General features: G+C 38.0%; 1 protein-coding gene across 1 annotated transcript in view; it reads left to right on the forward strand.

Annotated features, from left to right (window-relative positions):
* The first annotated feature begins 259 nt into the window (after positions 1–259).
* Positions 260–23,096, forward strand: part of SNRNP200 (small nuclear ribonucleoprotein U5 subunit 200) — a 38,009-nt gene continuing 15,172 nt past the window's right edge. Inside the window, exons 1-26 of the mRNA XM_074287603.1 lie at positions 260–437; positions 1,089–1,252; positions 4,451–4,622; positions 5,140–5,332; positions 6,542–6,597; positions 9,894–9,992; positions 10,366–10,518; positions 11,129–11,228; positions 11,385–11,521; positions 11,954–12,037; positions 12,153–12,326; positions 12,783–12,920; positions 13,365–13,520; positions 14,549–14,719; positions 15,574–15,767; positions 17,812–17,935; positions 18,395–18,544; positions 18,898–19,008; positions 19,555–19,686; positions 19,851–20,039; positions 20,326–20,523; positions 20,937–21,089; positions 21,194–21,274; positions 21,537–21,620; positions 22,390–22,496; positions 22,803–22,921. Coding sequence (XP_074143704.1) covers positions 393–437; positions 1,089–1,252; positions 4,451–4,622; positions 5,140–5,332; positions 6,542–6,597; positions 9,894–9,992; positions 10,366–10,518; positions 11,129–11,228; positions 11,385–11,521; positions 11,954–12,037; positions 12,153–12,326; positions 12,783–12,920; positions 13,365–13,520; positions 14,549–14,719; positions 15,574–15,767; positions 17,812–17,935; positions 18,395–18,544; positions 18,898–19,008; positions 19,555–19,686; positions 19,851–20,039; positions 20,326–20,523; positions 20,937–21,089; positions 21,194–21,274; positions 21,537–21,620; positions 22,390–22,496; positions 22,803–22,921 — 3,484 coding nt within the window. The 5' untranslated portion in view covers positions 260–392. The remainder of the gene's footprint in view (positions 438–1,088; positions 1,253–4,450; positions 4,623–5,139; positions 5,333–6,541; positions 6,598–9,893; positions 9,993–10,365; positions 10,519–11,128; positions 11,229–11,384; positions 11,522–11,953; positions 12,038–12,152; positions 12,327–12,782; positions 12,921–13,364; positions 13,521–14,548; positions 14,720–15,573; positions 15,768–17,811; positions 17,936–18,394; positions 18,545–18,897; positions 19,009–19,554; positions 19,687–19,850; positions 20,040–20,325; positions 20,524–20,936; positions 21,090–21,193; positions 21,275–21,536; positions 21,621–22,389; positions 22,497–22,802; positions 22,922–23,096) is intronic.

Consider the following 23,096-nt stretch of genomic DNA (forward strand, 5'->3'; position numbering starts at 1 on the left):
TCTATTGCACATGCGTACTGGCATACTATTCATCCCAGTATAAACGGGGCTCCCGAGCTGCGACCGCCCAGGACTTAACGACTGAGGGTGACGACAATCCGGACACGTGACTAACGCGCGAAATAGAAGAAACCCGGTTTTTCCCTTCTCCGACCTGGGATTTTGTGCACATGCGCATTTTCTTTCCCCCTCCCCTTCCCTCTGAGGAGGTCGAGTAACCTGGAAGCGGAAGGGAGCAGCTTCGGCTCCTTCCTTCCTTCCTCCCCTGCTTCTATCCAGCGTTTCCGTGGTGTGTGCGTTGTACTGGAAGAGCGCAGTAGAAGGGAAACAGGGCTCTGAGAAGGCAGATTCGAACCCCGGGGCCTCAGTCGGGCGCTTGAGCAGGCGCCGCCATGGCGGATGTGACTGCCCGGAGCCTGCAGTACGAATACAAGGCTGTGAGTGTCGGGCCCGGCTCGGCCAGAGGTGGGGGGCGGGGAGAAATCCCTCCGGGACTCGGACCACCGGAGCAGGGAGGAGGGCTGGGAGGGGGCCGCGCACCAGAGAGTTGGGACAGGGAGTCCCTGAGACGAGAGACCGAGCGTGGGGACTGTTAGGGACGCCCGGACATCTTGAAGGGCTGGGGAAAATGGGGAAGGATGGGACTGAGAGAGACCCCCACGGATGAAGGATCGCCTCCAGCCGCCAGACACAGGTGTTGCGTACTCACACGAGAGGCTCTTTTCTGGAGGCGTCCCCAAGTACAGAAAATGCTCTTCCTTGGCTTATTATAGTGTTTTAGCCCGAGTGCCAAATCCGTACGTATTTTATGAAGTGCTCAGCTGTAAGCGTATACGTTCTTCTCTCTCTTTTTTTTAAAGTTTTTACTCATCTGTTTTTGACACACATTTTTAAAAAATCGTTTTTGAGTTCCACACTTTTTTCCTGGACTCTGCCCCAGCTGTGGATAAACAAGCGATGTCCTACCCTTCTATACGTGAAGTCAGTACGGGTTGTTCCCAAGGATGAGCATGCAGGTGAAGGAAGCGTTTGCAGGATTGTCTGCTGCGCCATTCTTTCTAGCTTGGTTACTGTTGTGATTATTTCAGAACTCCAACCTTGTCCTTCAAGCTGACCGCTCTCTCATCGACCGGACCAGACGAGATGAGCCAACAGGGGAGGTTCTTTCCCTGGTGGGAAAACTTGAGGGCACGCGCATGGGGGACAAGGCGCAAAGGACCAAGCCCCAGATGCAGGAGGAGAGAAGAGCCAAGTGAGTATCTAGAGAATTCTGTCCTCTTCCCTGAAATTGAAAGTACGGAAGTTCAAACACTTTCTAGTTTTTTGTTGAAAAGCTTAAGCAACTATATAGAGAACATACTTTTAAGATCTATCCCCTTCATCATACAGAATCAACAAACTTTTATTATCTATTCTATAATAGGTCTTTTCTGCAGGTACTATATGTGCAACTACTGAAGACCCCAAAAAGAAAGATCTTGCTACCAAAGTCCTTGACATTATCAAATGATTTAACAGTTGAAACTAATGTGATTTTATTGGTAGAAATGGTTTTAAAGAGGAGACATTAGTTAAGTGCGTTTCTGTTGTACCCAAAACACCATGGGACCTTTCCATTTGATTCGAAGCTGAAACTTTGTGGGTCATTTCCTTTATTTTTAGGGAGCAGTTTGTATCTCCAGCACTTTTTATGGTGCTTGGAATATAGTAATCCTTTAATAAATGCTTCTTAAAATTCACTTATTTATTCACTGGGGATATAAATACAAAAGAAGAGAGAATCTCTACTAATTTTATAATCGGATTGATGATACAAGTATTTATATAAGTATATACAGAATAAAGATAATAAATAGGAATTAATTAAATACAGGTAGCTTGGGAAAGTACACTAGTAGTTTAATGTGGAAAGTGGGAGTTGAGCTACATCTTGAAGAAAAATTTTGTGAAGTCAGGAGTGGATGAGTTCCAGGGAAGAGAATAGTGGGTACCAAGAGAAGGGTAATGTAATGTCTTGTGAAAAACAGAGAAGATAGTTTTGGTTGGATTTTAAAATTCAGAAAAGGGAGTAAAGTCCCGTTAGATAGTCCAGAAAGATAAGTTAAGGCTACTTTGTAAAGGGCTTTAAAAACTAAACAGAATTTTTTTATATTTGAATCTAGAGACAGTGAGGAACTACAAGAAATGGTTGAGTAGGTGAGTTATGTGATCAGGTTTGTGCTGAACTGCCAGCAGAATAGAGGATGGACTGCAATTAAAAGAGATTTGAGAAGGCTCTTGGAATAATTTCCCTGAGGTGATGAGGGTGAATTAAAGTGACATCTAGTAAGTAGAGAAAAGGACATTAAAAGATGTTGTGCAGCTAGAAATATCAGATTTGACAACTAGTTAGATATACAGAGTGATAGAGAAAGTCATCCAGTATGATACCTATTAAGAACCTAAGAGACTAGAAGAATGGTAGTGTCTTCTACAGAAATAGGGAAGTTTAGAAGAGGGAAGTATTGTGAAGAGTATAGTTTTGAATATGTTTAGTATGACTTATCTCCAGGATATACACTTTTTAACATCCATTAAAAACTATACTAAAAGACTTGAAGGTCAGAGCAGAGATTGTATCTGAACATACAAGGAGAAAAGAAAAGATGGCCCAGGACAGAGCCTTGAGGAACACCCACATTTAAGGACAGTGCTAGGAGCCAGTGAAATAGACTTAGAACAAATGCCTAAACAGTAAGGAAACTAGAAGAAAGTAGTGTCACAAAAACCCAGGGGGGAGAGTATTTGGGGACAGAGAATGGTACTGTCAAGCATTTGAGAGATGGAGAAGGATCAAGAGAGTGGAAAAAAAACTATCAAGATTTGGCAATTTGCAGGGAGCAATTTCAGTTGAGCCATTAGAGGATCCAAATTGCAAAGGATTTTTGTTTTTAAACAATGGAGAGTCTCACATGAGGTGGTACCTCTGAGATGTCCTGATATGCATTTTTCTAATCAATAGTGATTTAGACCATATTTTAAAATGACCTTAGATGGCTTTAATTTCTTCATTTAAAAATTGTTCATAATCTTTGACCATTTATTAATTGGGGAATGACTTGTATTCTTGTAAATTTGAGCCATTTCTCTGTATATTTTAGAAGTAAAGCCTCTATCAGAAACACTGTCTGTAAAAATTGTTTCTCAGCTTTTTTAAATTACAAAGAATTAAGGAGTGATTGAGAAAGGAAATAGAAGTATAGGGAGTGTATAGAGTTTTTTTATTTACTCTCGGGAAGAGGGAGATTGGAATTTTTAAGGATTATAGAGACTTAGCACTGCTTGAAAGCAGTAGTGAAGAAACCAATAGATAAAAAGATTGAAGATTTGAGAGAGTGGGGATGTGATTGAGATTGCAGTTTTTTGGAGAAGATGGGAAGGAATCCTCCAGTCAAGAACAAATCCAGAGGGGTTGGCTTTGTCAAGAAAAAGGACCATCTTATTGTCAAATTGGAGAAATGGAGTAGAGAGTTGGGTATGTCAGAAGGCTTTGAAAAGGAGAGAAATGGGAGCTTACATCAAATAACCAATTTGCTTAGTAAAATGATGGATTGGGGAGGAGGGAATATAAGAGGTTTATGAGAAGAATATTTGGAATGGTTTCTATGATAAGTGAAATAGGGAACCAATTAGGGAAGAATAGAAGGATAGCCTTTTTTGTAGTAATAAACATGAATTTGTGAATAAATTCAAATTGTCTCTCTGATTTACCCACGAGTCTTTTCATCTCAAAGATGTAAATGATGTAGTGACTTGCTCATAGAGAGGAAAGTACTTGATAACAAAGCTGATATTAGATTATTTATCCCTGCTTTTTGCTACTTCAATTTTGGTGGTAAAATGATTTTTTGTAAATGGAGATAGAATAGTTCCTTCATAAAGCAAATATTCCAACAGAAAACAGTAATGTTTCATTGTTTTGTTTTGTTTTGTTAACATTAATATCTGTTTCTTTTGTAGAACTGATTCTTTTTTCCTAGCACAGTATCTTCAGGCTTTATCTCTTCCCAAAGAGACATACTAGATCATTTATTTTATTTTATTGCTCTCAAGTTCTCTGAGTATAAAAAGCAAATTCTTCACTTATATAGGGAAAAACTGGTCAAAATAAAATCCTTCATGTCCTTGGGGAAAGGAATCAAAACAATAGGAGTCATGATCAAGTGTTGAATCCTTAAAAATTTTAAGGCATTTGATGAAAAGCTGGCATGGGAAATTTCTGCTTGTTTATAATAACAGGAGAATGATTCCTGAAGTTAAATGAGGATGGATTCACTTTGGGAAGACAAATTTTGTTATTTCCACAAAAAGAACCTGAAAAGGAAAAGGGTGTGTTTTTAATTAGTCTTATCATGTGGGTGAGAAGTGGTAGGGATAGGTCTTGATCAATTGTCTTTCTTGGTTTACTCAGACGAAGAAAGCGTGATGAGGACAGGCATGACATCAATAAAATGAAAGGCTATACGCTGCTGTCAGAAGGCATTGATGAGATGGTGGGCATCATCTATAAACCCAAAACCAAGGAGACCCGTGAAACTTATGAGGTGCTACTCAGCTTTATCCAGGCAGCACTGGGGGATCAGGTAAGTTACTAGACAAAGCAGCTAAGGAAAGATACCATTTTTTGATGAGAGTCAAGGCATCTGAAATTCCCTATTTTCTGATATGATTGTTGTTTACATATTAATTGTTTAGGTTAGGAGTCCTCATATGTCTTTAAAATAATCCATCAAAGCATGTGATAAAATAATTGGTAATAAGTGCTTTGGAGTTTTCTGGGGACTAAGTATACTTAATCCTCTGAAGACATAGAATGAATTGATTAGAGGAAGCTTCTATCCAGCTTGCCAAGCACTTATCTTTTCTCTTCTAAAATCAGTTTGTGTGTCCCTTTAAAAGACTGGTAGTCATGTTTGTGTGATTTTTGGAACTGCATATTTACGTCTTTAACCAAAAGAACCACAATTGCTGTATAATCCCATGAAATCTAATAGAGAAATGTAAAGGTTTTAATGGCTATAGTTTAAGTTAATTTGTTGTGATTTGATGGCTAAACTTAAATATCATGTCTCCAAAACATGTTTCTTTTTCTTCTGTCAGCCACGAGATATCCTTTGTGGTGCAGCAGATGAAGTCTTAGCAGTCTTGAAAAATGAGAAACTACGGGACAAGGAAAGAAGAAAGGAGATTGACCTGCTGCTGGGCCAGACAGATGATACTCGATACCATGTGTTGGTGAATTTGGGCAAAAAGATCACAGATTATGGTGGAGACAAGGAAATCCAGAATATGGGTAATAAAACTTTTTAAATCCTTTGTTCCAATCTTATTGGTTAATTTGCTTGCTAACCCTGTTAACTACATTCCTGAGGTCACATATTTTCCTAGAATCTAGTAATGATTCTTTAATCTGGTTGTTTTTGTGATTCATCTGTATTACAAAATCGTTGACTTGTTTATTGTCCTGAAGTTTTAGTGTAATTAAAACTTCCAATATAGTTCAGATAGTTAAGAAAACAGAACTTAAAAGCTAAAAAAAAAGAAAAAGAATCCATTGGATGACTCTTGTCTAGTTGGAAGAGAAGTATTGGGCATAAAAGAAGGCTTGCTTAAGTGGAATGCCATTGCTGTTTTCAACTGTTTGGAACCCTGATATGTGAAAGACTTATTCTGCTTGGTCCTAGACCTAGGAACTCTGGGTAGAAATTGCAGAAAGACAAATTTCACTTTAGAGTAATAAAAAGCATTTCTTGCTTAGGAATTAGTGCTAATTGGAAATTCATGAGTTCCTCTTCATTAGATATCTTCAGGCAAAGATAACATAATCTCTTATTAAGTCTGTTGTAGAGAGTATTCTTATTCAGGTTTGGGTGAGACTACCTAACCTTCTAGGTCTCTTTAAGTCAGTAGTTCTTAGCTCTTCTTGTGTCTTGGACCTCTTTGGCAGACAGACAAAAACTTTCTCAGAATAATATTTTAAATGCAAAATAAAGTACATAGCATTAGAAAAGAAACTATATTAAAATGCAGTTATTAAAATATTTTTAAAAGCAAGTTATTAATTGCAGGTTAAGAATCCCTAAATACAAGATCAGTCCCACATTCACCATTTAGTAAAAGTAAGTCACCTAACCTCTTGAAGTTTTTCTTACTGCAAAATTGAGACAGTTAAACCTGTAATCTTTGCCTCAAGAGTACTTGTAAAAGTTACATGAAATAAGGAATGTAAGGTATTTTAGAAACTTTAACCTGGTATGTAAATGTAAATTTTTATTAACATTTATGGCATTTTATGATTCTGTTCTTTGATAAAGCTTGGTGACTTTTCTTTCCAGTATCTATAGTATTGAAGTGCTTTAACGTGAAGTGATACATAGTGATGAATTCCCAACTGTTGTAGTATTCCTGAAAATAATTAGGAGTTCTGGGGAAGGCAGATAATTCCTTCCTTCACTCCCTGTCTTTGTTTATTCATTCTTAATTGTTTAATTTTCTTTTTTAGATGATAACATTGATGAGACATATGGTGTAAATGTGCAGTTTGAGTCAGATGAAGAGGTAAGTGATAAGCTTTGAAACTGTGTAACAATAATTCTGGTCTTTGATGGTATTAGTTTAATGGGGTAGCTGGGAAATGCAGCGGCACTGAACCCAGAGGCATGAATGAAGACTTTTATCTGCCTCAGTTTTCTCATCTGCAAAATGGAGCTATTAGGACCTACTTAGAGTTGTGAGAATAAGGTGAGACCATATTTGTAAATCACTTTACAATGCTTAAAGTGCTGTATAAATTCTAGCTGCTATTATTGCTGTTAGAATTTATACAGCACTTTAAGGTTTTTAAAATTTCAGGCTGTCTTTTTACTGCCAACAAATATGCCTCAAAAATCCTCATTTGCTCTTATCACCTAGGTATCATCCTTCTCTCTCTTGCTTTTTGTGTTTAAACTCCTTAAGAAGGCCATCTATCCTTGATATCTCTACTTTTTCTTCTCTCACCCTCTTCTTAAATTATCCTTTGACTTCCAACATCATGATTCAACTAAAATTTCTCTCTCTAAAGTTACCAGTGATTTCTTCACTGACAGATCATGTGGTCTTTTCTCAGTTCTTCTGTTTCTTGTCTTTTCTGCAGCGAATCCCTGTCAATCCCTCATCTCCTTGATATTTTATTTTCTAGGTTTTTGTGTTGCTATCTTAGTTTTCCTACTTGTCAGACCATTTTTCAAGTCTCCTTTGATAGATCTTCATCCAGATCATGCTTGTCTATTCTGGTTGTCCCCCAAGGTTTGGTCCTGGGCCCCTCTCTGTCCCCCTTTTTTTTCTCCTGTTCCATTTTTCTTGGTGATCTGGTGTGTTTTCTTGGATTCTATCATCTCTAAATTAATGATTCTCAGATCGACTTAATATGCAACCTTAATCTTTCTCTTGACTTCTGGATTCATATTTCCATCTACCTCTTAGATATCGTGAACTAGAATCTCATAGATAACTTAAAACTCAACATGTCTAAAACTAAACTCATTATCTTTTTCCCCTTCCTACTCTTATTCCCTAGCCTTTCCTTTCCTCTCTTTCCTATTACTTTGGAGGATGCCATTATCCTCCTAGTTACCCTAGTCATCCTCACTTTCTCCTTTTTTATACCAATTTTTGCCAATCCCTGTCAATTTTACTTTTACATTTTCCATATGTACCCTCTTTTTTCCTCTGACACTTTCAGACCACTATCCCTCACATCTGCATTATTGTAACAAGCTTCTGTGATTTTTCAGTCTCAGGTCTTCCCTACTCCAGTTTATCCTCCATTCATCTTTTAATTTGATCTCCCAAGGTGGCAAACTAACTTCATCATGCTGACCCTTTCAATAAATTTCATTGACTCCTTATTTCCTCCAGAATCTAATAAAAAATAATCTGTTTGGCATTCAAAGTTTTTTCATAAAATACCTCCCTCCCATGTTTCTAGTTTTCTTAGATCTTACTTCTCCAGTGTACTCTGCAATCCTATATAACACTTGCTTTCTTGCTGTTCCTTGCTCAAGACCCTCCATCTCCCAATTCTGTACATTTTCACTGACTGTTATTTGCTCCTGGAATGGCTATCATTTTTTATCTCTGCCTCCTGGCTTTTCTGGCTTTATTTAAGTTCCAGCTAAAATGTCACTTTCCTGATCTCCCTTAATGCTAATGTCTTCCCTCTGTTAATTATCTCTAATTTATTCCGCATATATCTTGTTTGTACATAGTAGTTTGCGTGTTGTCTCTCTTATTAGACTTTGAGTAGAGTAGGGATTGTCTTTGTCTTTCTTTGTATGTATCCAGTACTTGACACAATGCAAGCACTTAGTTGTTTAATAATCACCTATCTTTATACTTGTGTGTCTTAACATTTCCCTGATTCACCTGAAATTTCCGAGTCCTGAGATCATGGAATTCCCTGATTTACAGCCTTAAGTAGTGCCAGGAGAAAATTGTTATTAAAAAGATGGGATTTTATGGTATGGAGCAGCTTGCAATCACTAGGACACTGTGCTGTTGATTGGTTGACTTTCCCAAATGCAGTCAGTCCATCTCCTTCTTATCTTCTCTCTATGTAGTTTGTTGTTCTTTGTCCAAATACATGTTCTTACAGGATAATTCATGTGTTTCTTAATCTACCACATTATCATCTGGACAATACATTTTTCTGTGGATTGCTCAACCAGTGTCTTTTGAGTGACCATGAATCTCATTAAAGGAGTATTGATGGTGTTCTAGAATTCAGTGCAATTAGCATATTGTTATCTGCAAAAAAGAATATTGGGTAACTCACCATTTATAAGATATCTTCTACTTTGTATTTTTCACTTGAAATATTCCATGACACTCACATACCTTTGAGGAGATATCTACCTCTTTAATGCTTTGGTTAGGTGCTACTCAAGCTCTTCAAACAAAGTCATCTTTTTGCAGTTATGTAAAACGTTTCCATATTAGTCATTTTGTAAAGAAGAAAAAAGGAAAGAAAGTGAGAAATAGTATGTTTCAGTCTGTATTCAAACGATACCAGTTTTTTCTATGGAGGTGGATAGTATGTTTCATTAGTCCTTTGGGATTATCTTGTATCATTGTATTGTTGAGAATATCTCAATCATTCATATACAATATTGCTTTGATTATATACACTGGTCTGGTTCTGTTCACTTCACTGTGTATCTGATTCCTATAAGTTCAGGTTTTTCTGAAATCATCCTGCTTGTTATTTCTCATAGCACAGTAATATTCTATTACATTCATATATCACAGCTTGATCAGCCACTCTCCAGTTGATGGGTATCCTTTTCCACAAAAAGTTGCTATAAATATTTTTACATAAATAGGTCTTGTTCCTTTTTTTGGAGGGTAAGGGGATGTCTTTGGGATATATACCTAGTAGTCACTGGTTGTTTTGCTTTTCCAAATATATTATTGTATAACTTTCATCTCATATTACCTGCTTATTCTAAAAAGCTTCATTAGTTCAAAATTTTAATGATAGAAACCAGGATATTAGGGACTTTGGCTTTTGTGTCTTATATCTCTTTGAAATTATTATCTCTGACAAATGATAACCTATGGATTAAGTTCTTGGTAGAGAGTAAGAAAGAGATGAAAAATAAAATTAGTGAATTCATATGACTCTTATCTTCTGTGCTCAATATAGTTTTCTTGGTTCATTCAGTAAAGTTTTGGAGGATATGGTGAAATCTACCTTTCAGGAGGCTTTTTCATCCTAATTATTCTGCTGTAAGAAGCTAATTTGAGTCATTTAGAACTGACATGTTTTTATAGAACTACAAAGATCTATTCTGACCCATTAAATATATCCTTAGGAAGGTGATGAGGATGTGTATGGGGAGGTGAGAGAAGAAGCATCTGATGATGATATGGAAGGGGATGAAGCTGTTGTGCGTTGCACCCTCTCAGCCAATGTGAGTACAGCCTCCCTATACTTTCCACAATAAATGGAAAGTAGAGCTGATGACCGTTTATTTCTTAGTGTAGCATACCAACCCAAATCCTAACCCCCTAGGTTATAAAGGTAAACTTGTAATGATAGTGCACTTTCATAGTGAGCCCAAAGGTAGGTGTTTATTCTCATATTTCAGGATTGTCTGGAGCCTGGGATTGATGAACTTCTATTTCAGTTGGCCAATAGGGAAAATTACATAACTGGTTTTAAAATGATATCAGTGGACAAAGTTGGCTTTGTGGTTGGGAATATGGCTTGATTTCAAACATAGGTGAAAGTAGTTGAGATATATTAAAAAAGTGTTGAGTTAATGATCAAATTTATTTTTATAGCTTGTAGCCTCAGGTGAGCTGATGAGCTCCAAGAAAAAGGATTTGCATCCTCGGGACATCGATGCCTTTTGGCTACAGAGACAACTTAGCCGTTTCTACGATGATGCCATCGTATCTCAGAAGAAGGCAGATGAAGTACTTGAGATCTTGAAGGTATGTTGGGGGTAGTTTAGGGATAGTACCATTCCTTTAGGTAAGTGGCTGCCAGGTCAGTCATGTCTATATTCCCTGGCATTACTACACAGGGAAAATGTAGATGATGTTCTGGGAAGACTAGAATCTCTTTGGTGAAGGTTTGCTAGCCCTTTCCAGGGCTATTTATCTACCTTTGTTATCCACTTGATTCACCCAACTCTGGCCTGTAGTTCCAAGAAGCTGTCATGTGCTCAGTGACTCCACTCTGGTGAAGGTCTTGGTAGTGGGCTAAACCAGGTTGAGGGTAACTGTCAGTTAGGGGCATATCTATCCTAAACATATGAAGTCTTTACCTGGTGGAGTAGGTGAATGAGAACAGTATCCATGAAGACAGATGAAGCAGGCGCTGGGGGTGCGTAGAGCTTGGCCAGACATCATTGGTCTGGGATGATGGTCTGGAAGAGAGTGAGGTTGATGACTTTGTGCATCTGTGCCTCACTTAAATCCAGTTCGTGTGCAACTCAGGACATCAGCCTATGATGTCAGTGGAAGGCCAAAATAACAGCATAGAGAAAGTAATGTGTGAAGCAAACTATGTTGATTCTAATCATACCTGGTGTTTATGTAGACAGCCAGCGATGATCGAGAATGTGAAAACCAGCTGGTTCTGCTCCTGGGTTTCAACACATTTGATTTTATTAAAGTGCTGAGACAACATAGGATGATGAGTGAGTATGCATGAGGGCTTGTCTTTATTTTGTATGTGGGTTTGAGAATAATGTTTTCATCTCTGTGGTTCCTATAATATGATAACTTGGATTCCCTGTTACCCTGTTATTCATTTTTTTGTCCCATTATATTTCATCATTTTTTCTGTTTGGCAGTATTATATTGCACTTTGCTGGCTAGTGCACAAAGTGAAGCTGAAAAGGAGAGGATCATGGGAAAGATGGAGTCTGATCCAGAACTCTCCAAATTCCTCTACCAGCTCCATGAAACTGAAAAGGAGGATCTGATCCGGGTAAGGTTTGACCTGTAATTTTTCATTTGCTTTCTGTCTTTGGTGATTGTCTTTGATAGAATTAGATTGTGCTGAAATGTGGAGTAAAATGTTATTATGGGCCACTTGAGTACATGTTAATGGGTTCATATTAGAATTTGTAAGTTTAAATAAGCATAATGGAAAGACCACAAGTGCTTTACTAACACCATATGGTTCCTTTTACTCCAGATTGCCATGTTGGCTAGAGACTGTCTATATCCTCTGATGTTTTTATAGGATAGAGGCTGTCCACTTTTCTCTGATGCTTTTGTGGGCACACTGACAAGTGTCTAAAATAAAGATCTTTCTAATTTTGAATTGTTAGGATTGACTCTTTCCAAGTTAAGTTTAAATAGGTGCATCATAAAGAACTTAAGTTTGAAGGTGATATTTGTCTTTTATTTACTCTAGGAGGAGCGGTCCCGGAGGGAGCGTGTCCGTCAGTCCCGAATGGACACAGATCTGGAAACCATGGATCTAGATCAGAGTGGTGAGGTAGGTGAGCAGTGAGAAGGAAGGCTTTTTCAACTAGCTGATGCAATGCAAGTAGTGTATTTTAAAGGTTGAAGAAAGTTCCTTGGTGAGTTGTGCTTTTCTTTGATCCCCCCAGGCACTGGCCCCTAGGCAGGTTCTGGACTTGGAAGATCTGGTCTTCACCCAGGGGAGCCATTTCATGGCCAATAAACGCTGTCAACTTCCTGATGGCTCTTTCCGCCGCCAGCGCAAGGGCTATGAAGAGGTACATGTACCTGCTCTGAAGCCCAAACCCTTTGGCCCTGAAGAGGTAAGTTCCTTTATTAATAAGTTGTTATCTTGTCCAGCCTCTCATTAATTTTTCGGTTTTGAGTATTTGCGCCCTTTCTGGAAATCCGGGTGGGGCTTCCTCTTAATTTTTGTACTAGAGTTGAAAAAACTGATGCCTTTTCTGCTCAGGGTTCAGATCAGTATATACTGAATTGAGGGCATTGTTAGGACTTATCCATAGTGATACTACATTTTACTTGCTTTGGCTTATTAATGTTTATGCTTTGATAGTTGTGAAGTCATTTGAAATTGAAACATTAAAATGCCTTATCTCTTTGCTATATTTGCTCCATTTCAACAAATGAATACTGTCTTTCTGGAAACCAGTGGTTCCAGGAAATTCTGATATTCTACAGTCAGGTTCTCTTTAGCAAACAAGACTACCAATTGTTTCAGATTCTTTCAACATGATGTATGACCTATTTTGTCTTTTTAGCAACTGCTGCCAGTGGAAAAGTTACAGAAATATGCCCAGGCTGGGTTTGAGGGATTTAAAACACTTAATCGGATACAGAGCAAACTCTACCGTGCTGCCTTGGATACTGATGAGAATCTGTTGCTGTGTGCTCCCACGGTATGAACCCCACATATTTTTCCTTTTTCTTTTGAGCTCTACAGTTTTATCAAAATGTTATCTGCATTTTGTCAGTAGAGAGATTTTGAACCCAAAAAAGAATGAGTAGCTCGGTGGTGTTGTAGATACTCCAGTCCTGGAGTCAGGAAGACCTGAATTCAAATCCAGCCTTAGACACTTAATAGCTGTGTGATCCTGGACAAGTAACTTATTCTCCATCTACAAAATTATTTGTAGAAGGAAATGACAAACCACTGCAGTATCTTTGTCAAGAAAACTAAATAAGGTCACAAAGTCAGACATTGAATGAGTCATGACTGAAACAATTGAACAGCAAAAGACAAAGTAGAAGACTCACAAAGTAGTTATGAGACTAGGACAAGAAATGAATTTATTTTACTTTGCTTTCTTAGCTCATCTCACATCTATTGCTATTTGTCCTAGGGTGCTGGCAAAACTAATGTGGCATTGATGTGTATGCTCCGGGAGATTGGGAAGCACATTAATGTGGATGGTACCATCAATGTGGATAACTTCAAGATCATCTACATTGCTCCCATGCGGTCTCTAGTACAGGAGATGGTGGGCAGCTTTGGAAAGGTAATCGTATAGAGCAGGGGTTCTCAAACTATGGCCCGCGGGCCAGATGCAGCTTGCTGAGGACGTTTATGAGGCCCGCCAGGTTATGGCAAATGGGCTGAGGGGCGGAGACAGAGTGTGAGGTTTTGTTTTTACTATAGTCCGGTCCTCCAACAGTCTGAGGGACAGTGGCCCCCTCTTTAAAAAGTATAGAGTTTATAAAAAGTTAACTCTGCTCTGGGCTCTCCCAAGATCATTTTTGTTAAGATAGCTATCAATTTTAAACTTTCAGAGCGACCTAATTTTTTTATTTGCTAATAATAGTGAGATGTAATTTAGTATTATTAACTCTGTTTCACAGTCATTGGAGTAGATGGGATAGGTTATGAAGTAAATTTGTTAGAAATTAGTTTTGAACACTTAGATTCTTGTTTGTGGCTCTTAGAAAGGCACCAAAAGTTTGGTGTCTTGTGATATGGATTCTTGCTTGGAAATTTTTGGATATCAGCAATGAAAATTGCTTTGTGATTGTCTTTTGCCAAAATTTCCACCTTCTCATTCTTAGTCCTTTTTTTTCTTTATTAGTTAAATATTGTCAAAACCGTATTTATTAAAAGCTCATATCTGTTATCTAAGCTATTTATAAGTCTTCAATTTTTTTTTTTCTCTTTTTGATTGAAATACATAGTGTTTCCAGAGGTGCCTTATCTTAACTTTAAATTTGCCATATATAGATATAGATTTAACAGTGTGAGAGTATGGATAGTATCAGAAAAATGTAGTTCATATCCTTTGCTAGCTTTGTGACTATGGACAGCTCACTTAACCTTGAATTATTCATCATTGGTAGAGGCAATTTCCATGTCAGGAAAACCTTATAGAGGCCTGGGACATAAAGTTAGAGGGAATCTGCTTTAACTGACAGCTTAGTCAATGGATAGATTGTGTGCTACCTATGTTCTGAAACAAGATTTGCTCTGGGTCGTAAAGCATATAAGATAAATTACCTCTTTGCTGTCTGAGATTTCTTTTGATTCTTATTTCTTTAGCGCCTTGCAACATATGGTATTAATGTGGCTGAGCTGACAGGTGATCACCAACTGTGCAAGGAAGAAATTAATGCCACCCAGATCATTGTCTGCACCCCCGAGAAGTGGGACATCATTACCCGGAAGGGTGGGGAGCGTACCTACACCCAGCTAGTACGCCTCATCATCCTGGTGAGTGGAGAACCCCTTCTGGACCTGCCTACTTTTATTAGTTTTAAAGGAACAAGAAGCAATCTTTATTCAGAGAAAGTTAATTGAGACTAATATTTAGCTGATAAGTTTTATTTAGTGCTACTGAGGCTGAGGGAAAATCTTGAGCTAAAAGTAGCTTTATAGATATTCAAGTTCAGGAAAATAATTCAAAATGAGGTGTCTGACTTGGAAGGGACCCCTCTGGCTAGCCATTCTTGAACCAGAATCTTTTCAGCTTCTCTTGACAAGGGATCATCCAGCCTTTGCTTGGAGAGCTCAGAATAGAGAAAGCCATTCCCTTCAGAAGTGTTCCATTGTTAGAAAACTGAGGGAATTGTTCTGGATAAACCTTTTGCTTTTGATGAGTCAGCATTGTTTATCTTTAGAAATGCTAACTCTAAAAGGAGAAACATTTGAAGAAACAAAAAAACCTTTGTTTGATACCATATCTCCAGTTAAGAAATTTATCTTTTTAATTAAATTAAGAAATCTCTTGGGAAGTTTTCAAGTAGTAGCTTCATCTGTGCCCCTTCTAGCTTTTGTTCTCTTTGATTCAACAAATGTATGTGAAGTACAGATTTTGTGCAAGATCTTGTGCTACGTACTATGTACATTTTCCCTCGAGATCAAAGTGCAGAAGTCCCTGTGATATTACATAATGATTGATTCCTTCTGCCTTTTAGTGGGAAATTAAGATGCCCCCTTTCTCCATAATATAGGCATTATAAACAATTAGTTAGTAGGTATAACATGATTGTTAAAAGGGAAAAAATTAGTCCAAGGGATTATTTCTCTTGTAATGAGGTTAACTTTCATTTACATCTCATCTCCAGGATGAAATCCATCTTCTCCATGATGACAGAGGTCCTGTCCTGGAAGCTTTGGTAGCTAGGGCTATCCGAAACATTGAGATGACCCAAGAACGTGTTCGGCTCATTGGGCTCAGTGCCACCCTCCCAAATTATGAGGATGTTGCTACTTTCCTTCGTGTAGATCCTGCCAAGGGCCTTTTTTACTTTGACAACAGGTATAGGATGGGAGAAGACCTTGAGGCTATTAGCCAAGATTTTCCCCTCTACCATATTACTCTATAATCAGTGTTTGGATTGTATCTAGGGGAAAAAATTTTGGGAGGAGTTGTGAAGTAAACATTGAAACCATTTTGGGAAGTAGAGTTTAAATTTGTTTTCTTAGAATGAGGGGAAAGAACTTTACTTTTCCTTTTTTCCACTCCCCCAAACAGCACAAAAAAAAAAAAAAAACACAAAACACTTGTTTCAGTATTGCTTTTTTTGTTTGTTATATTTTAGGTTCCTGTTTCCCTTCCTTCCATTTCCACTCCACACTAGCAAAGGCCAACATTTGACACAGATGTGTTTAGGGGTTTTTTTTAGATAGTTATTTTATTTTTTCAAAAACATGCAAAGATAGTTTTCAACATTCACTTTTGCAAAACCTTGTAGTCCAGATTTTTTCCTTCTCTTTTCCCCTTTTCCCTTTCCAAGACAATCCAATATAGGTTAACATGTGGAATTCTAGATATATTTCATATGCTGCACCTAAAAAAAAAAAAAAAAAAAAAAAAAAATCAGCTGGGGGAGGGGGGCAGGGAAGGGGAACAATAACAAAAAGTGAAAATACTATGCTTTGATTCACAGTCTCCTAATTTTCCCTCTGAATGTGGATGGCACTTTCCATCACAAGTCTATTGGAATTGCCTTGAACCCCACCTCGTTTTTGAAAAGAGACAAGTCCATCACAGTTAATTATCACATAATTGTGTTGCTGTGTATAATTTTCTCTTGGTAGTGCTCACTTAAATCAGCATCAATTTCTATAAATCTCTCCAGGTCTCTCTGAAATCATCCTGCTGATCATTTCTTATAGAACAATAATATACCATAACTTATTCAGCCATTCTCCAACTGATGGGCATCCACTTAATTTCCAGTTCCTTTTCCCTCTTTTATGATCTCTGGGACACAGACCCAATAGAGACACTACTGGGCTAAAGGGTATATACCCTTGTGTTCCAGATTTATCTCCCTCCCCTCTCTCCAAGATAGCAAGCAATCCAATATAGGTTAAACATAGTATGCACAGTTTTATAGCTCTTGGGCAATTCCAAATTTTTCTCCAGGATAATTGTATCATTTCACAATTCTAACCAACGATGCATTAGTGTCCATTTTCCCACATCCCCTCCAACATTCATCATTATCTTTTCCTGTCAACAGATGTGTATATGTGTATGTATATATGTAAAACAATCCTATGCATAGTTCTGCTTATGAGTTCTTTCTTTCTCTGTAGGTGGTTAACATCTTTCTTCATGAATACTTTATAGTTGATTTGAGTATAATGCTCACAGGTTGTTCTCTGAACAATATTGCTTTTACTGTATAAAACATTCTCTTGGTTCTGTTCATTTTACTCATTATTTTATGCAAGTTTTTCCATATTTTTCTAAAATCAACCAATTCATCATTTCTTATAGAATAATAATATTATATCATGATTATATACTACAACTTGTTTAGCTATTCCCCAGTTGACAGGCATCTTCTTAATTTCCAGTTCTTTGCTACTATAGAGAGCCGCTATAAATAATTTAAAATATACAGGTTCTTTTCCTTTTTCCCTGATCTTGTAAAACAGACCTAATTAATGGTATTGCTGAATTAAAGGATGTCCAGAGTTTTATAACTCTTGGGTCATGATTCCAGATTACTTTCCAAAATGGTTGGATCACTTCAAAGTTCCACCAACTGGTGACCAAAATTTTCAAAATGCCCTTCAACATTTGTCATTTTCTCCTTCTATCCCTTAGCCAATATGATAGGTGTGAGAAAATATCTCAAAAGTTGCTTTAATTTGTCTCTATAATCAATGATTGAGAGTATATTTTTATATGACTATAGTTTTGATTTCTTCATTTAAAAACAACCTATTAGTATTCTTTGTCCATTTATCAATTAGAGAATGACTCAATCTTACAGACAACTTTGTCAAATTTATATATTTGAGATGAGTCTTTTTCTAAGAAACTGTCTGCACTATTGTTTTTTAAGCTTCCGACCAGTGCCTCTTGAACAGACATATGTGGGCATCACAGAGAAAAAGGCAATTAAACGTTTCCAGATCATGAATGAGATAGTTTATGAGAAGATTATGGAACATGCTGGGAAGAACCAGGTCAGTTTTATGTTCCTCATTTGATTTCCATTGTCTTAGGTATTTTAAGCCCTTTGGGTTTACTGCAGAGCTGTTAATAGTTATAGAGTATTGAGATGCTTTTAATCTTCTTAAGTCCTAGATTTCTGACCTTGCCACATTTTAGGGGCAACTCATTCATTCATTCATCTGGGAAGCTACCAGGATAGTGAAAGGCAGCTAAGATTCAGTAGATAAAATGCTAAGCCTGCAGGTCAGAAAGACTTGAATTCAAAATCAGGCATCAGATACTTACTAGTTGTTCTCAGAAGACAAAATAACATTTCCTTTCCTTAGCTAATCCTTCTTAGAAAACCTTGACTTCTTGATCTTTTACAGTTTTGGATATTCTGTGCTTACTGTGCTTTTCAGTTTTCTGGAGGTGATAAAGATGGCTCTTGGTGCTGAATCTCTTCATGATGATATGTAATTTTCTTTCAGGTGCTAGTATTTGTCCATTCTCGAAAGGAGACAGGAAAGACGGCCAGGGCCATTCGAGATATGTGTCTAGAGAAGGATACTCTGGGCCTATTCCTTCGAGAGGGCTCTGCTTCCACTGAGGTCCTTCGGACAGAAGCCGAGCAGTGCAAGGTGAGAAGGGAAAGACCAGGCTCCATTTAGGGGTTGTAAGCTGCTAACTCAAAGCCTGACTGCAGACAGCAAAGTCAGCAGGTATTCCATGTCGTGCCCTAAAAACTTGTTGAAGTGGTGATCCTGTCTCACTTCTGCTGGGGATCTTGCTCCAAGTATTGTTCTTTTCAGTTGTGGAGTTACTGTGTTGATTGGATCATGAAGACTCAGTAAAAAACTTTGCCCCCATCTATGTGTAGTATGTGTGTTTGGAGGTTGCAAAGACATTTTAGTGACATGGAAGGGTTATGATTTCTAATCACCAAGTCAGGAAGGTGGAACAAATCTATTAAATGTCTTTTTTTGTGCCACAGAATTTAGAATTGAAGGATCTCTTACCTTATGGCTTTGCCATTCATCATGCTGGTATGACCAGAGTTGACCGGACACTTGTGGAAGATCTTTTTGCTGACAAACACATTCAGGTGAGGGAAAGTATGGCTGACATACATATCTCATTAGTAACCAAGGCAGTTACTTTGCAAGACCCTATCTTATTTGCAGGGGAAAGGGTAGTCATTTTTTTTTTTTAAGTATCTCACAATTTCATTTTAACTGAAGACCTGATTGCTCTAGTTCCAGAACATTTATTACCTGGACATTTGTAGGGTATGTGAGATGCCAGAAAAGTGTTTCTTTTATAGCTTCCCTAGCATTGTTCAAGCAGCTGCTGAAACCTGGCCTGCTCTATGCAATGTAAAGCTCTATTCTACCACTAATAGTTGTGAAGCTGTAGGCAAGTTGCTTAACTTTAATTATTTCACAGGGATGTTGTGAAGATAGGGCTTTGTAAACCTTAAAGCACTGTGTAAATGTGACCCCAGTATGAAACTTGATGTGATCAACCCTTTCCTAGAGCCAGTTCCCAGATATCTAGAGAAGTCATGAGCTACTTGCCATTTAATGTTGCTGCTTGTCACTAACAGAACAACCTTTGATTATCTTTAAAACCTTGTCTTGTCCCCCTGTAGGTTCTCGTCTCTACAGCAACTCTGGCTTGGGGTGTAAATCTCCCTGCACATACAGTCATCATTAAAGGCACACAGGTGTATAGCCCAGAAAAGGGGCGCTGGACAGAATTGGGAGCATTGGACATTCTGCAGGTACTAGACTTTTAATTTAGTACTTATGTTGGAAACAAATACTTTATACAAGGATATTAAGAGGTGACAGGAAAGAAAAAAGCCCAAAGTTTGAAATCCCTAAGCCAAAGAAAGAAGCTTTCTTACTATCCTCAACTTGATTTTTTTTTTCCTAATTGGTCTAGATGCTGGGTCGTGCTGGAAGACCACAGTATGACACAAAAGGAGAAGGCATCCTCATTACATCTCATGGGGAGCTGCAGTACTATTTGTCCCTACTCAATCAGCAGCTACCTATTGAGAGCCAGATGGTATCAAAGCTGCCTGACATGCTCAATGCTGAGATTGTTCTGGGAAATGTCCAGAATGCAAAGGTAGGTAGGAATTGCTCTGTCCACTAGATTCCACTTTCTTATCTCTATCCTGAAACCAAAGTATTGAGAAGAATAAGTAAGCTAGCACTTTTAATCTTGATGCTACTGATCACTCAGCATCCAGTAATACTTTATCCTTAACACCTGTTTCTTTTCTTTTTTTTTAATAAGTGCTCACTTAGAAGGTTTTGAGGCTACCAGTTCTCTGTATTACTAAGATCTTGCAGGTTACCTTGTTAATCAACAACTTCTCCTCTTCCTAAAGTCAATGCTCTTCTCTTTGCAGGATGCAGTAAATTGGTTGGGTTATGCCTATTTATACATCCGAATGCTCCGTTCCCCAACCCTCTATGGCATTTCTCATGATGACCTTAAGGGGGATCCCTTGCTGGATCAGCGCCGGCTAGATTTGGTACACACAGCTGCTCTCATGCTGGACAAAAACAATTTGGTCAAATATGATAAGAAGACTGGCAACTTTCAAGTGAGTAGGATGGTTCTTAGGCTTAATGTCTTGGGGAGAGATTCCAGACCTAGGGAAATTTTCTTTTATTCAACACAGATTTTAACTTTGGTTATATCCAATTCCCACACAAAAATATAGAAAGTATGGTAAAGTACAAAAGAGGATCTCAGTAAAGTAGTTGTTTCATTGGATTCAGAATGTCCTGATCTCATTATAAAGACTCCTGAAAATCTTTCTTTTTATATCAGTTGACTTGATATGTAGAGCTTGTCTGTCTTTTCACTATGAGCACTAGAAATGTACCTACTTCATTGAGATAGCTCAGGCACACACTGCTGAATTTACAGTGCCTGTGACACTCTGAAATGAACCTGTCACAAAAAGGGGTTTGAACTTTTTGCCAACATTAAATTGAACTTTCTTTCCTAAAGGTGACAGAACTTGGCCGAATTGCCAGTCACTATTATATCACCAATGACACAGTGCAGACCTATAATCAGCTGTTGAAACCAACTTTGAGTGAAATTGAGCTCTTTAGAGTGTTTTCACTCTCTTCAGAATTCAAAAACATCACAGTGAGAGAGGTGAGTCTCCAGAAGGATTTGGATTAGGATTTGATTGTGCATTGGGGCCTAGAAGATTATTTTCTTTCAACATTCTTTCTAATTCAATTTTTGGCTCATGACAGGAAGAGAAGCTAGAGCTTCAGAAATTATTAGAGAGAGTTCCTATTCCTGTGAAGGAGAGCATTGAGGAACCCAGTGCAAAGGTAAGCCTCTTACCACTTAAACTAGGACATATGCCCAAAGGATTAGGATCACGTGTTTTATATAATTCCCAAAAGAAATGTTAAGCCCTAAGTTAACTGTTTTGGTTAATCTGACTTCTAACCTAAAATATCTGTCCCTGTTGTACAAAGTAAATACTGTTTAATTTTAGGAGGGATTTCCAGAGTAGGAATATAATTCACTTGATATTGTACATGAGAATGTTTGAATTATATTGCTTTCCCCTACTTTTCCCTTTTACAGATCAATGTGCTTCTCCAGGCTTTTATTTCGCAACTTAAACTGGAGGGGTTTGCACTGATGGCAGACATGGTATATGTCACACAGGTAGGTTCAAAGTTGCAGTTTGGCAATTACAAGTAGACTTAAACAATTTCTAATTTCCTAATTTCTTGTGTTGTGTTATAGTTCATTTGCTGCCATGGTGCTTTATTAACCCTAAGCTTCATGAAAGGGTGAGGTTGCTGGAGGGGCTGGTAGTGGTGGGGAAAGTTGGGAAAGTAGTCATATAACTCTGCCTCATGAGTCAAGAGCAGGTCCTTCTTGCTAATGCTGTAGCATTTGTTGTTGTTGTTGTTGTTGGTTTTTTTCCTGAGGCTGGGGTTAAGTGACTTGCCCAGGGTCACACAGCTAGGAAGTGTTAAGTGTCTGAGACCAGATTTGAACTCGGGTCCTCCTGAATTCAGGGCTGGTGCTCTATCCACTGCACCACCTAGCTGCCCCCAATGCTGTAGCATTTGTTAATGATCAAAGGATGACTGAAAGCCTTTCCAGTTTTATTGTTCCCATCTATTAAAGTCATTAATTAGCCTCAGGCTACTGGCAAGAAACAGCTTTTGTTATATTGGGCAGTGAATCTTAAATTACTCTACTTAAGGTATTTTGGATCAACTGTTACTGAAAGCTATCCTTTTCAGTACCAGTAAGCATGGAAAAGAGAAAGGAATGAAGCTGTGTTATAACTCAGAAAGAGGAAAGAAGTGAGGTTTTTGGTGAGCATACAAGGGTGCTTTAATCAGAATATGACCTCATATACTCAGTTAGCTAACCAGTTAGGTCTGGCACTAATGAGAATTAACTGATTTTCTTTTCCTAGTCGGCTGGTAGGTTAATGCGTGCCATCTTTGAAATCGTCTTAAATCGAGGTTGGGCCCAGCTGACTGACAAGACCCTGAATCTATGCAAGATGATTGACAAACGCATGTAAGGAGTTGGAGGGCTGGAAAATTAATTATCATGGGTTACAGTAAAGAATCTGAGGATACCAATTATGATTTTAATCTATGAATATGATATCTGTTGCTTGGAATGGATGTGAAGCAGCATAGTTTATACCATGTTTGGCTTCCCTGGGCTCATTGGAGTTTGTGAATTAGGATTGACTGTTGGGTAACAAGTGCATTTGGCACTGCTTAGATTTTTTGTTGTTGTTGTTTCTGTATGTCTTCTATAATCTCTCCTTGTCTTTTGGGAATGTGACCCAGTGACTTTCATCTCCTTCCTGGATAGGTGGCAGTCTATGTGTCCCCTGCGCCAATTCCGGAAGCTCCCTGAGGAAGTGGTAAAGAAGATTGAGAAGAAAAACTTCCCTTTTGAGCGACTGTATGACCTGAATCACAATGAGATAGGTTTGTGGAACTCTGGTCTTTCTTGCCACATTGGCAAGAAGTTTGAGTTGAAATGGAAACTAATTTTTTTTTTTTGTTTTTTAAATTTTTTTTATATTTAAGCCCATCCTACACTCTCACCTACATGTTAATCTACCTCTCAATTTGTCTGATCTTTTAAGTGATTGAAGTGCAA

Source organism: Sminthopsis crassicaudata, chromosome 2 (assembly GCF_048593235.1).
Source record: "Sminthopsis crassicaudata isolate SCR6 chromosome 2, ASM4859323v1, whole genome shotgun sequence".
Classification (NCBI taxonomy): Eukaryota; Metazoa; Chordata; class Mammalia; order Dasyuromorphia; family Dasyuridae; genus Sminthopsis; species Sminthopsis crassicaudata.